General features: G+C 39.6%; 1 protein-coding gene across 5 annotated transcripts in view; it reads left to right on the top strand.

The window, feature by feature from the left end:
- The first annotated feature begins 2,538 nt into the window (after window positions 1-2,538).
- The window catches only part of ppfibp2a (PPFIA binding protein 2a), a 52,813-nt gene continuing 39,415 nt past the window's right edge, over window positions 2,539-15,936 (top strand). The window contains exons 1-5 of one of the 5 annotated variants that reach the window (XM_062026792.1): window positions 2,539-2,688; window positions 5,377-5,576; window positions 10,743-10,829; window positions 13,777-13,890; window positions 15,242-15,373. In XM_062026792.1, the coding sequence (XP_061882776.1) occupies window positions 2,625-2,688; window positions 5,377-5,576; window positions 10,743-10,829; window positions 13,777-13,890; window positions 15,242-15,373 (597 nt within the window). In that variant the 5' untranslated portion in view covers window positions 2,539-2,624. Of the gene's footprint in view, window positions 2,689-3,932; window positions 4,003-5,376; window positions 5,577-5,940; window positions 6,413-10,742; window positions 10,830-13,776; window positions 13,891-14,395; window positions 14,549-14,704; window positions 14,848-15,241; window positions 15,374-15,936 lie in introns of those variants that run through there. The other 4 variants (XM_062026801.1, XM_062026810.1, XM_062026818.1 and 1 more) reach the window with 4 other exon arrangements.

The following is a 15,936-nucleotide window of genomic DNA, read 5'->3' on the forward strand; positions in this document are numbered from 1 at the left end:
CTTTCAAACCCACGACACACGGAGACTTGTTTATTTTTTATTTCTTGTGTATTTCTATTACAACAAACTTGACAACGGAGAGAAAGAAGAACAAAAGGAGCTTTCGAAATGCAGAAACTATTGTGGGGCATCTTTGCGCTAAAGAATGCTAATCAGTGGAACCATTTTTTTACTCAGCCTGAGTCTTTAAACTATATGCAGTTTATCGTTGTTTATTTTTTTTACAGACTTAATTTTGTTACGCGATGCTACGAGAAGTAGATGGACTCTTTTAAATGTAATTGCGGAGGAGTAGGAAGCCGGACGTGAAGCGACGACCTCAGCTGTTTACTACTCTGACCTTGTTGGATAAATGTGAAATAAATGCAGCACATGAGTAGAATGAAGGTATCGCATCAAATATTAACTATCTACCTTATCTAATGTTGTAAAAGTAATCAGTGACACTCCATTTATGTAGTTATTAGCAGAATGCTAATGCTTACAAGCTAACGCTAAAGCCGATGTGTTTGTGTTGTCGGTGTGAGATAAACCCTTTTTTATTAAACATGTATTATTTATATATAGTTATTTACAGCTGAAATGGACCAAAAGTAATCGCCTGACCCTCATGAATTCATCATTTACCGAGGATGACTTCCTGACTGTTTGTTAGAATAATTATGTGTAAGTTATCACACAACTCTTATACTTAAAGGCCGTTGCTATAGTTATTACCAATTGTGCTGAAGTTGTACTTTTCTATCTGTGCAAAGCGAGTCGTCTCGTATCAGTGTATGAGGAGGGGAAGCTTGGGCTGAATGTAGCTTGCTGTGTACCTGTGGAGGAGTCTGAGGGAGTGGCGCGTCTTGGCAGCAAAGTGAAGACCTCTTGGGCGGCTTCCGTCTTCGCTGACGCGTCCGGTACTGCGGAGGTGTGGCAATGTCCTCGGGCCAAACGGAGTGGATTGGGACCAGCTTTCCGTTAGGACCCCATAACAGGTCCTCGCGCTCCGAGGAGGAATAGCGGAGAGTCTCCGCCTCCATCGCTCGCAACACCATCCACGTACCTTCGTCCATCTCCTCCATCGTGCTCGCTGCGGGAGAACCTTTTCTTGCTGGCTTGCTACTGTAACGACCTGGTCGCATCGTGGTGCGTGGTCGTTCTCCCAGGGATGCAGATGGCTTCGGACACAGCGTGCAGGTAGGACAAGTATTTATTTAAGCAAATAAATCAGATAGGAACAACAAAAACGTGCTCATAGCCCGGAAAACAAAAACAAAGGTACTAGTGTGGAAGCTAGTAAGCAAAAATGGCATAGCGTGAAAGCTAGCGGGAATCGAAGTTGTCGTTAACTGTTGCATATAAGCAAATTCGCAAGCCAGGCCGAGTGAGGCCAGGGCAAAGACTAAATAGCCCTCTGATTAGCGCTCAGGCAACAGGTGCGCATCCCAAACGCTAACCAGAGGCAGGTGAGCACAATCTGCTGTCATGGCAACAGAGACAAACACAAGGTGCTGAAAACACACGTGACACTAAGAAGTAAACAAACTGTGATCCGAGCAGCGGATCCTAACAATTTTTTGTTCAACTGTTTCGTATTTATACAGCATTTTTTTTCTAATGCAGGTGTTTTAATCATGATTTGAACTACTTTAAAAAAAAAAAAAAGTTTTACTTTAGGGAAAGGGATTAGTTCCTGGATGGATCTTGCATGCGAGGCAAGTAGGGGGTTAATCATTTTGCAATGCAGTCTGCTGAAAATGATAGAAAGTGCCACTCTACATAGCAACTGACGCTGTGATCAAAGATGGAATTGCTACAAAACATTTTAAGATATTCACCACACCACTGCCGTCTGGCGGCTAAAGTGGATCGTGCACCCCAACATGCCACCCCACACCCCCCTCTGATTCATCACGTTTCATGTGTCAGGTAAACAAATGGGGCCATATGAATTTTCTTCCTCCACTAAATTACTTTAAATTATACTTTATTTACCGTCACCCAATCAGTGCGGTCTTTGTCTTTATGTTATTTTGTGGTAATTTGTCAATAAATAAAGCATCATGTCTGCATGGAACAGGTATTAAAATACTGAGAGTTTAAGCAAATATTATTTCACCATTTGGTGAGCTACTCAAAATCAGATGACTAGCTACTAGTTGGAGACCCCTGCTCTATTTCAACTCAGATGTACATTTGTATGGAAGCTCTTTTTCATATAATGAAATGATAAACCTAAGAATAGTTCCCTAAATTTGGACAGATTATCGAGGAAGAAGTTATGCGAACGACCACTGAGTCAGCTGCTCTTGCCATGACATTGTGCACAGCTTATATAATGCGGTTTCTCATATGCATTAATCAACACCAATGAAAATGAAATACATTCTAAATACGACATTCGGATAAGAGCACCGACAATTGTAATAAAGTGCTGGCCACAAAATGAGAGGAGTGTTTAAAGCCCCAAGTGCGAGTCAGGGTGTTATTTCAAGTGGGAGGTTAGTCAGATGTCTGGACAGCTTTTGGAGCTCAGAGTGAGATCCAAGTCAAGTTGTCTCATGAGAAGACAAGATCTGACGATTAGAGGCCCCGAAATGAGGATCTAGCGGCGCTACTTTCATAGGCAACTGGTTGCCATGGCGTCAAATGCCAGCCACAAGTTGGAGGCTGCCTTGGAGCAAATGGATGACATTATTGCAGGTAAGATGTCTTTTTCCTACCTGATCACACTCATTAAGCCATTTTGCTAAATTGGATTAAAAATGTGCGCTAACTGATGCCATGATACACTAAACCACAGTCTAATGACCTCATATGTTCATAAAGAGTTCTGGTGTGATAACTAATAAGGGGATTGAAATACTAGAAACATCTCCCCGTATAATATAGCGCAGTTCCACACCAATGCATACTATGATCACAATAATAAACACATTAAATTAAAGTTAGCAATATTATCCCTATAAAGTCAGGATTGTTTACACAGATCTTGTTGAGATGTACCTATTTCTTTGCACCAACATGCATAGTTGGCCCCTTTACCCTACTTTGACGAAGAGGTGATACATTTTCAGCATTGCAGGCTGTTAGTTTGAACCTGCGAGGGTCAGAATGCACATTTCTATTAATAGAGGCAACACTCCATCCATTCGCACACTGCTGAGGCCCTAACATGCCTGATAACAGCTTATCTGTAAGGTCACAAAGGGTCAAATGGCAAAAGTCTCATCCTTAATTTTAGGATCGAAGCTGCGGCGTCACTTTCTGCCCAAGCTTTGTTATTATAGCAACGTGTAAATTAAACCTATAATTTGAGGGTGCGTGAAGTAAAAGTGGACTTCATGTGATGCTATTTACATCCACTTATGCTGCACAGTTGTGCAGCAGTGACTCCAAAAGGCAGAGCCAGAAACTACTACTCAGAAGAGAAGAGATTCACTACATAGTAATATTAATAGTAATAATAATGGCATTACTTCATTGTCATACATATGTTTACATTAGAAATAATAATTAAATAACAATACAAATAATAATAATAATAATTATATTATTAACTCCGCTAAGATATTAAAATAACAATAATCATAATAACGATGGTAATTTATCATTTTTATTATTCCTATTTTTTCATTGCCAAACACAAATTAAATTGTATTTTGTACTGTTATGTAGTATGCTTTTATTTTTCGCTCTACTTCCTGTTTGCCTCCATTTAGCACCACTCCTGTCATGTCTGTTCATGTTTTTGTTTGGCCATGTGTTTGTTTTTTGGAGTCTTTTTAGTTCCTGGTTGCACTTCCTTGTTTGGTTTGGTTTCCATGGTCACCCATTAGTTTTCACCTGTCTTGTCACGCACCTGTTTCACGTTTCGAGTCACGCACCTGTTTTCACTGATCACGTCACTATTTAAATCTGTCTGTTTCTGTTGTTCGTCCTGGCGTCCTCACACATTAACACTCCTGCCACTCTGATGATCCATGCTGCTCTTTTTCAAGTTTTTTCTCATACCAAGTAAGTTTTGTTTATTAAGACCACAGTTAGTGTTTTTGTTTCTTTGTTCATAGTCTTTGTGCCCACGTGCATGTCTTTTGTTTCTTAGTCAAGTTTGTATTTCCGCCTTTGTGCGCGCCTCTTGTTTGCTTCCTTTTTTTGTAGTTTATTAGTGTTAAAAAATAAATCATGTATTTAAATTCACGCCTTGCCCGCGCCAATTTTCCTTTGCCTTCCGGAGAAGCAAACCCCAAGAATCAAGTCCTGACAACTCCTCAGGTCCGAGCGTTGGCAGGATCGTTTGTTTTACTTTGCTGTGCTTTTTTAAAAGCCTGTTTTCCCTTTGTGCACTTCCTTACTGCACATTTGTTCTTGTCCTTAATAAAGAGGACTCTTACCTGCACTTTGCAGGTCGTGACAATTACAGTGGTGTACATCTGTGCTGCATCGCTAATAGTATTTGCCTTTCTATGATAACCAAAATGTTATTATAACCTACTATTAAGAATACATCTCTGAAATAAAGGTAACACAACACAAAAAAGAAATAATCTGAAACGATGGCTTTTCGCCATAACGCTCTGGAGGCAAATTATTTTTTACAGTTATACCTCAGAGTTTGCATATTACTGAAGATAAGCAAACTGGTCTAACACAAAATGTGCCTGGTAAGAAAATGCAAGAGCTTGTTGAAAAATACTTATTTTCAGATTTCATATATTTAACCTTGCTTAGATTGAACTTTTAGTAGTGTATGTAATGCAGTTATACGCAAATAAATAAATGTTACTTAAAGATCAAATTAAGTCATATGACATTACTGTTGACATGTGTGGATGACTCTATCTGTTCATCATTATGTGGCGCAGCTCTACACTACTGCAAAATATCATCAGAACAATAAACATTTTAAATGAATACATGGCAGTGTCAATCCAAGCTGTAAGTATCATTATCTTTGTAAAGGAAGAAATGCATCTAATTACGTTTGTAGATAGACCGCAGTGAACCAGCATTAACCTCTAAAGGCCTTAGTGGCCACATGTGTGGACAGCACTTTTTAGCTCTTATTTCCAAAATTGTGTACACTACTGAATTGGGGTCTTATGCCGACATATGGACACTTATGCTATCTGGTGGTGTCAGAATAGTATAACATACAATGGAATTTGGAAAAAAAAGTGTAGAAATAAAAATTAGCATGTCACTACACATGAAGTACACGTTTGTTACTTATGGACTAATAAGTACATCATTTAAAAAGAGGATTTTTACTTTTTATTCTAATTAGGGTCCAATAAGCCCAAATAGCAAAGAGAAATAAAAAAATCATGTAAACAAACAGCTTGGGCCTTAAGATGTTAATGCAGAAAAAAAAATGTGTTCTCTCTTCAGGTAAAAGTGGAGAAAAGCTCCTTAGTGGTCAGCAGCCATTAGAGGTTCAAGACTGCAAGTCCCAGCACCAAAAAACGACATCACGAGTCGAGTCCACTTCAAAGGCACCGGAGCTGACTGACATCGTGGGGGTGGAGGGGTGTGATAAAGAACATGAGAAACATGCGCTGGCCATACAGACGCGGCTGCAAGAAGGCGAGGTGAGTGTTCACACACACTAGAACAAGACTGTAAGAACATTCAGCATAGACTACAACTGGAGTCTTTGTGTTTTATACTTTGGGTTCTGATCATCAACATCTGGACCAGCGTGTCCTGAGGGAGTTAGGTGAGCGATGGCTCTAATGAGAACCAGAGTTCCTGTTCAAATACAAGCAGTAGCAGCCCCCCCCTAACATCTCTTCTTCCTAATATCTACATTTCTTTTGCCTTCATTTCCTGCAGCAGTTGCATGTCTTCTGCTTTGAATTGCTATGAACTCTACACTCCCGCAGCTTCCTCCTCCCCCTCATCTTTTACGATCCCCTTTGCTCGACACCACATCTGAGGAGCATGTGCAGCAGGGAGCTCCCCCCGAGCCCCTGTAGTTTTTTAAGACCAAGGAGGTACTTCAGCCTCAGTGGCAGAGAGCAGCGGAGGGACCGCAGGAAGCACAGAGGAAGATGAGCGTGGCCAAATTGGACTTTCTGTGCATATTGGAGTGGTGTTGAGAAAGAGAAAAGAGGTAGAAGAAGAAAAAAGGGAGTCAAGCTTGGCATCATTTGAGTTATTCAGCTCGGCTCGAAAAAGTCTGCCTGGACTCACAAACCACACAGGGCCTCTCGACACTGTCAACAACTGCAGCGTGGATGGTCTGCGAGACCAGTCCAGAAGTGCTAGGATTTATCCCTGTTGACACTGGACTCTGTTATACTCCTGGCTCCATGCAGCATTACACGTCAATTGTACCCAGCATTAAGAAGTAGGGCTGAAACAATGGGCCTGCACAATGGAGAATGACATTGACTTCTACAAACACTTTGCTTGGCTTAAAAAGGTAGGACGACATCCACATGCATGACAACCTCTTGGGCTACTTTTGCATAGAAACCTGCTCTTCTTTCTATTTATTTTTTTGTCCCTACAATGAGAGAAACTTGTATTTTATTACAAGATGTAGTGATGAATTGTTGTTCTTAGTCGAGAGAAGCTGATGCAAGACTGTTTTATTTTAAACATATGTCAATTACGAAACAATGAGTGTTGGAAAGATGACCGGATGTGCAAGTGAGCTTAGATCACTTCCTGCCACTCAAAACATAAACACGCACGGTATTAAGTCAAACACATGACGCCATTCGACGCTCATTAGTCAGCCAGCTGCGTCCATTTGGTTACAAAAATAAACAACTGTCAGGATGACCTTGTGCGCACATTTTGTTTCATTTAGAGCACAACCCTAAGCAGAATTCTATTTGGAGAATGTTTATACTATTTGATTCAAATTTGAATGTAATTATAATAATTCGATTATAATATGAAATTGCTTATTTGGACTAAAACAAGTTTACGAGAAAGCAATTGCAAAATATTTAATTTTTTTAGAGCAAAATAGCAAATTAAAATAATTAAAATATGAACTAGCAAACCTTCTAGACAACAATAACAAGTCCCACCAGGGATCAAACCCATTATATCTGCCTCACAGAGCAGTGCACAGTATCTCAATTAAAGGGGACTCTGACTTATAAATGTTGTTAAATGTTGGATATTCAAGTCAAACATTCCAAAGCATCAAATCATACAGTTCATGCACTTGGGCGTGAGCTTGTAGTTTTGGATGCCTCTTACTGTGGTGGTTTGCAGTCTGGCTACATTGTGACGTCACAGCGAGATGGACATACTAATTTAGAAATTAAGTCAGTCAGATGTGGGTGATCTCTGTATGAGGCCAGCTGAGTTTGAGGAAACACAAAAGCTAGGATAAATTATTATTTTCATCTATTTTCGGCATGCGCACGATTACACTAATGTGCGACGTGCAGTGACATGAATGCTGCTGTAAGTAGTGTTGTGTCGTTCGCGAACGATTCGTTCGAAAGAACGAATCTTTTGAGTGAACGTACTGAACCGAATCACTTCATGAACTGATTTGTTCCTTTTTCAGTTCAGTTGAGCTCCGCCGCGACCATGCCGGTATGAGTGGAACTGGCGCATTCTGTGACTCACTGAACCCTCGACGTCGGCGAACGACGCAGCCAATGAGAGGGCGGGGGGAGGGACTGAGCGAACGATTCGTTCACCGCGGATTAACGACATGAATCACTCAGTGAACGACAACGCTCTCGCTCTCTGCTCTGCTTGCCCCAATGCCGCGAGTGATTCTCCCCCCGTCGCGGGGATATGTTTCATGCCATTGGCATCCGTTCTCCATTCATTCTCCAAGCTAACGGCTAATGTTGACTCAAGCCACATGAAAACAAACACACATCCCCATTATCTCAACACATAAAGTTAAAGAAAATCCGTGCAGGCTGAGCAGCAGCGACGCGAGGGGGAGAGGCGGAGGGTAACGTGTAGGGCAGGCTGTTTTGAGAAGATTTAAAATAAAAATAATAACTAATGTATGTACACATACATAGGCTATTATTTAAACAGTTATTGTAACACAAATAAATTTCTCCTTGGGGATCAATTCTGATTCATAGTATTATTATTATTATTATCCATTCTACTGCAACTGTTGTTGTTGTTTAGTAGCTATCATCATCATTATAATAATGCTGATTTGCAATTAAACTGTACTGCTGCTGCAGAAGTGATTCGGTACACGTACTGAATTGCGGCCACAGTGTGGCGTTGTCAGTCACTGATTCTAGTGATTCGTACTGTCAAAAGAACTGCAGAAGTGATTCGGTACATGTACTGTACTGCGGCCACAGTGTGGCGTTGTCAGTCACTGATTCTAGTGATTCGTACAGTCCAAAGAACTGCCGATCCCATGAAAACAAGCCACATGAAAACAAAATGAGAGTAGACTAGTAGAGGAGACAGAAAGAAGGGGCAGGGGGTAAAGTGTAAGCAGGCTGTTTTGAGAAGATTTAAAATAAAAATAACTAATGTATGTACACATACATAGGCTATTATTTACACAGTTATTGTAAAAAAATTCTCCTTGGGGATCAATTCTGATTCATATTATTATTATTATTATTATTATCCCTTCTACTGCAACTGTTGTTGTTGTTAGATTAACGCGAGTCCCTACGCAGTGCGCGAATGTCTGCACTGTACTGTCTGTACTACGCACGCCCCCCCCCAATTTTTTTTTGGGGGGGGGGGTGATTCGGTGAACACATTTTTTGAACGAATCAATTTAAGGAACTGATTCTAGTGATTCAGTACAGTCAAAAGAACTGCCGATCCCATCACTAGCTGTAAGCTCTTTATTGATCCAGAGTGGGAAGGTGTACCTAATTTGGTGACCGGGTGAATATATGCAGTATAATGTTTAAGAATTCTATCTGTGTGACTGTCTGTAACAAACAGCGGTAATGACATTTAAGATATTTATTTAACAGTGTACATTATACAAATACTTTTGGAGCGAGTGAGGCGGGTTTCATTTGCAATCTGGGAACACCTGCACAAACATCTTGCAGACATATGCACACAGTAGGTTACAAATGTGACTGTGGAGCAAATTTTATGCAGAATTTACTCCAATACACATTACATGGTAAGTAAGTAAGTACATTTTATTTATAAAGCGCTTTTCACAGATAAAATCACAAAGCACTTTGCAAAACATAGGTGAAGTAAAACAACAATTCAATTAAAACAACGGGGGCAACATCATACAAAGGATACAAATTGGATTCAAAATGATGATTAGAAGGTGTATTAACTAAAATCTTTACAAGACCACAATTAAGTGTTTTAAGCCAATTTTAAGGGAAAATGGGCTTTTATATTATTATCAGTGATGGAGCAGGAAATGGTTATGAATATGTTACCAGTAAAATTTTATATGAAGCTTCCTGTCATTGATTAATTTTTACATGCCCTTTTTCACTAAAAAAAATGGTCCCCTATCAATCGCCAGGCCTTAATCACACATATTTTCTACTAAAACATACTGAATGTAACTTTCTGCAAATTTGGTAATGATATACAGGACTTCATATTAAAGGAACAAATGAAAATAATTTCTTGAACTTTAACTTTCAAGCTTACTTTAAATTTAAACTGCTGAAGGCACCAGATATGCGTTCATCTTCTTTTTAACATTTAACTGTGGTGTCAGTAAGAACTTTATATAAGAACGTAAACACCACTAATCATCATCAGTTTTCCATTTTGTCGCCCTCACTGGTTCCAGTTGCTTCAGCCTTGTTTTGTGCACATTTAGAGGTGTATCGGACCAAAAAAATGTTGATGTAAATCTGAATTTGAACAATTTTCACAACGATTTGGAGTGCTTGATGAAGTGAACATGAAATGTAGCTCTCCTTTGACCATGGTATATTTTGTACAACATATATAGCTAAGCAGAGTTGAACTAAACAGCAATAAGGAACAAACTTTTCAGTCATCATTAATACCGCTGATATATCATGGCAAAAAACAAGTGTAACAAGCAGCTTCAGTACTGCCATGTGTGGTTTAAACGAAAACTACACTAGAATGTTTCCTACAGCCACGGTTGTTCAAAACAACGTTTTTGACCCAGAGGCAATTAAGGACCCTGGTTGTTTTGGTTTCAATTAGTAGGTTTTGAATGATCAAACAAGATCTGAGAGGACTCAGACTTTTAAGTACACAACAATATAACAACTATAGACACATACCTAACAAAATAATCCATGTTGGATTGATTCATATGGGAATTTATAGTTTTTGACCACAAAAGGCTTTTCAGAAAATACCTACCTACTGCCCAGTCAAATGCCTCTTGGAGACCTTTTTTTAATACAATTATTTCAAACCACTAGGGACGTTTGGTTGAGGCTGGAGGCTCGTCTACATAATGTTTCCAAAAGTGTGGTTTTGTGAAGCTTTCTGAAAAAACTTGGCTCATCGGCCAGGGATCATACTTCTCTTGCACACTGATCGTTCCAAAATAGCCCTAAATACACAGGAAACTCTGAGGCTTCCAACTCCCCTAATAAGATGAAATCAAATGTTTCATAAAGTTTGAATACAGGATTAGTAGCAGTAAACCTCTTATGGGCGGAAACACTGAGAAACTCTCCAAGTCCATTTTAACTGCAAATTGCTGGAATGTTTTCTTTTTTGAAAGAAAACCAGATCTGACCTATCTGTAGAACTGTTCTGTGTGAGCAGTGCACTTTCTGAACTCAATAGTTGACCTGCATATTTCAAAGGTAAACCACCAGTCTTCAGACAACAGTGAGTCCTACCAGGAGCGTTTATCACGTCTGGAGGGAGACAAAGAATCTCTCATTCTGCAGGTATGACCGCTTTTTACTGTATATTTTGTTTAAAATGACTTTTTTTTTTGGAAAGTCCAATTAACCCTGAACAAGAGTTGAGACAAACCAGGTAAAAGTGCAAAGTTAGCTCACAATGTTTTTCTATCAATGTTGCGTAACAATTGTGTGTCTGATTCATGGTTCAAGTAGCTGAAATAAAGCGCCACTGTAGGTTAAGTGCTGTTAAAACACTAACGTGTTTGTGCAGAGTGTAAGGTGAACTTTTAGGAATGGCTGAATAAGTGCATACCACAGACAGGTTAAGGCTAGAACACCGGAAAAGGAACTGTATGTGTGAATACAACTGCCCTGTTTGTTTACTTAGTTCTCACATAAAACATTCCTCTGGGAAATCTACTCCAATTGACTGGTACAGCCTGTGCTGTAACTCGCATGTTGTTCTTAAGTGCCCTTAATAGCTTCTTTGCCGAGTTACAATCAGCTTACATAAACCATTCTAACAATGCACAGGCCGCTTGCACTAAGGCACAACATGTCATTAAGTATAATGAAGAGGTTGACATTTCAACAAATAATATGCACATTCACAGGATTAGTTGACTCGCAGTAATGTGAAACATGATGCATGTAGAACATTATTGTAATATTTTAAACAAAAAACAATTATGCAACACATGCATGCCACAGTGGAACTTCTAAAGTTGAACAATTTATTATATTAAAACTGTGGCAAATAATAGAAATATATTATTTTAAAACATGTTTTTAACAACCTGTATGCAGGTATTTTACAGTGCAGTAGGGAAGGGATTCATATTGCCCCATTCCTGGGTGGATCTCTCATTTTGCAATGCAGTCTGCTGAACATGATAGAAAGTGCCACTCTACATAGCAACTGACGCTGTGGCCACAGTTGAAATTGCCACTAAACACATTTTAAGCTATTCAACACTGTACTGTCATCTGGCGGGCTAAAGTGGATCGTGCAACCCCACAATTCGCCGCGTTTCAATTGTCTGGTAAACCGCGACAAATGGGGCCGTCTGAATCCCCTTCTATTGTAAATAATGTGTAGCTGTCACGGAAATCTAAAAGTAAGTTTCTCTTACACTGAGCCAACACTTAAGGTTAAAGGTTTGCGTGTATTAAAACACATGCAAACTTGATAGCACACCTACCGCTGATCTACTACGCGTGTACACAAAAGCTTGCATCTCTTAAATGAAAAAAATAGAAAGCGCAATCCATCTAGCCCAGGGGGGTCCAAAGTGCGGCTCGGGGGCCATTTGAGGCCCGCAGCTAATTGTTTACCGGACCGCCACACATTCTGCAAAAATTGCAAAATGTATAATATTGCAAAAATTTAAAAAAACATTTAAAAAAAGTGGAATGAGGTGAAATCTAACAAGAAAAAATTGCTATGATGACACAAAGCTGCCATGCAGGCTGTTTTTTTTCTTTTGTCTTTGTTTATTTTTCTTTTTTTTGCCAAGTTTTATTTGACAAAAGAGCATAAAACAAACAAAATAATAGTTCAAACGTAAAATCGACAGATATATCTGAAGTTGATCTCGTAATTTAAGTGTTAAAAGTAAAAAAAAACTAATACAAATGTATCACTATGAGTGGGGGACCTTTTGGATCCCAAATATATTTAGTAGGATTTTATTTAACTTTTCACTGCATGGGATTACTCAAAAATATTAAAGACTTAAAATCAATGGTGTCCTGCATTATTGATCTTTAAAGGTTCTAATTTACTAAATACTGCATATTTCAGTTTTACTATAAAAAACAAAGTTGTCTTTGACAGAAAACCTTTTTTTTTACTTAATATCAACCTCAAGTTGATATAGAGATTTACTGTAAGCGTTAAATTAAAAAAAATAATAATAATTTGACTTATTTTTAACAGTTTAATGACTGAGACCCTTTATAGTCCCCGGGAGCCCTAAAGGTTAAAAAAAAAATCCATATATTTTGTTAAGGTTTGAAAATGAATAATATCAAAATGGCCCCTGCATGCTTAAATTTTTCCGTGTACGGCCCTCATTGGAAAAAGTTTGGACACCCCTGATCTAGCCTGTCTGTCTTGGTGAATGTGCAGAAACGCCCACAATAGGAGGAGATGCAAATATAATAATTTTGCGCTCCCCTGTGATTTATCGAGGCTTAAACATTTCTGTAGGAAATATATTATTTACTGCAATATGCATTTGCTTGCATCTGGATCATTCATTAGTTATGGCCGGCATCTCCCAGACCGCACCTTTAGTGCACTAACAAATGGGTTCTGTTAGAGATCACACTGCAGGACAGCTTTTAAAATGCCCATAAAAAAGTGGCACATGGTACAGTAGTCTGCTGCATGTTTCAAAACAAAATGCCATAGGTAGGAGCATGTCAACATTACTGCGGAATGAAATGAGTGTCTCCATGGTGACAGCCGCGTAGTCCACACAAAATCCTTATTTTAATAGGACGGTTTGTACCACTTTGGCACTTGTTATAAAAGGTACACACAGTCTCAGTAGATCACCCATAACACTCCCACTATTACTACATGGAACTTAATAGTTTGTACACTCTATTTAACATGTATTATTCATATCTTAGTAGTTCACACCATGAACTAAATTTTAATGATGATTAATTATGGAAGTATTATTGTAGCAAAATTATTTGCAAATTTGTGTATCTCATTCTGCGCATGTGTAAAAACTCATAGCCATAGCACACATAAGCATAAGCATGTATCTTTGACAACATTGTCAGATTATTTGACATTTTTTGTTTCCTTATTTTTTGTTGCTACTGGTCCTCGTCCTCATGCCCTATTTTAATAATTTGATGCTTGCGGTTGATGGATGGTCGGTGATCAGAGGTTTTAGAGGCATTTTTTTGCAAAACCTCTTGCTCAAATTCTCATTTGTGGTTCCACTGTTCCGGTGCTTTATTTCCTTAGGTTGGTGTGCTGACAAACAAGGTAGAGGCTCAGGAAGTAAAAATCAGCGACCTGCAGAGTTCAGTGGTGAAGCATCGATTCAAACTCAATGCCACAGAGGAGATGCTGCAACAGGTACAAGAACTGAGCTCATCTGCTACTGGTTCAAACTTAAGACTTTTAACATAAGAGAGGTTGTTATATGAACATTCTAATGAGGGAGCTATAAGAGGACTTTGCTCTAGTCAAAATAGCTTCCTCCTGCAGATTCAATCTTTGCTAATACGTTTTACTCCCTGGGAAAACATTCCTAGCTGTAGATCACCTCGGCAACCCAAATATTTAGGATGCCCAGACTCATTCCAGGACAGTGTCTCGGGGTCTTTGCCTGGTTTCAGCTGGGCCCGACTGGTCTGTCTGGGCAGGTGATTAGAGCTGCGTGAGCCACACCCCTGTAACCTTTGAACACAAATAAGTCTGTGCATGCCCTCTGACTCTCTCATACAAAGACACGGGAGATTGGAAAGAAAGGAAAGGCTGACGAATGGCTTAAGAAAGGGAGGAAAAGCTGAAAAAGGTGGAGAGATGGGCGGGACATAGGGTAGGGGTTGTGCTTCTCAAAGAGAAAAAAATACTCCACTTGCAGTTATTTGCTCTTGACTTGAACTCCATAAAAGCACTATATGGAAAAGGATATATGACATTTAAATCTACATGAGCCTGGGAACCGTTTGCTACCATGCGGGAAACACTTTGCTCTGCAGCAGGCAGACGTTAAAGTAGGATGAGCCAGGTAATATGCTGAATAAATTGTAACTTATACAAATACTCCTCTCTTCAACATGAACCTAATGATACAAGTGGCCTTGGGTGAGTCTGACATTTCGTGGTTAAATACGCTGTGCAGCGCTGTATGGGCACAGCGTATCAAAGGGCCAGGATTGCTTGCGACGTGGTCATTATGGAGCTTTGGACTTACTTTGGAGCTGTAATATTTTCCATGAAAAAGAAGCCTGGATTTTTTCCAAAGCTTTTGGGTTTTTTTGTGCACTTTGAGGGATTCAACACCTGCCTGGAAAGAGCTAAATTATTGTAACATTATTTATTTCTGTGTGCTCTCAGGATTGAGTTTGATTGGCATACGTTCAAACTAACAGCTTCATTAACTTCTTAGTTTAACTTGTTTTGCCGCTCTTTCTCAGGATGTTTTTGTCCCTTGTACCCCTGCCCTCTTTCTCTCCCCTCGCACCCTACTGTGTACTTAGAGTGAGCTGTGGAATAGGCATTATAAATAGTGGTCATGGGTTGTGTATATTTAGCCGCTGAAACCAGTGGGTTTGTCCGAACAGCCCGCTAATACAGACCTTGTAGCTGGCTGTGCCTCATACTTAATGTCACCTTTAAGTCGTCATTGCGCCGTGTTGTGTGTGAGCGTTCTGTGTTTGTTTTGCTCAGGCCTCCTTCTCACGTGTTTGCTCTACGACAGGAACTAGTGCAAAGGACGTCACTGGAGAAACAGAAGCTGAGTCTCATGGGGGAAGTGTCCTACCTGAAACTGAAGCTGGCAGACATGGAGGAGAAACCAGGCCAAGATACAGAGAGGCAGCACAAAGCAGAGGTAGGGCCTTTCAAAAAGACAATACATATTGTTGAATACAGGTTTTAGTGAGATTTGAGCTTTAGTTTCAATTTAAGAGGTTATTGAGTTGTTGGAGCTTTTTTGACTGGAGAACTTAATGCATAAATGAAAGTAAAGCAGCCTGTCGGACACATAACTTAATAGCTCGTTTTGTTTTTACTGAGCTGTATTTTTCAAGGAAGAGAGAGTTTAGCTTTAATCCTCTGGGACACTTCTGTTTGGAGAACCTTTGAAAATTCAAGTTGCAGTCAGCCAAGAATGACAAGGCGACACACGGAAACCAGTCCTGTATAGAGGACCTTGAAGTCAGCTGCTGATTTTATGGAAGTCCATAAACACTCTCTGCACAGATTGGAGAGGAACATTCCCAAACAAACTCTGGCACGTGTTGCTCCTTAGTAGTCTCCATGAGGTTTAATTTGTGTTCCCCTTTAAAACCAAATTCTGTATTTTCCTAAAACCGTTGTGTCAGATTACTAGTGGACATTCTGGGCAATCGGTGGTCGCTATGAAACTGAGAAGTATTATAATCAGAACCAGAC

Source organism: Entelurus aequoreus, linkage group LG02 (assembly GCF_033978785.1).
Source record: "Entelurus aequoreus isolate RoL-2023_Sb linkage group LG02, RoL_Eaeq_v1.1, whole genome shotgun sequence".
NCBI lineage: Eukaryota > Metazoa > Chordata > Actinopteri > Syngnathiformes > Syngnathidae > Entelurus > Entelurus aequoreus.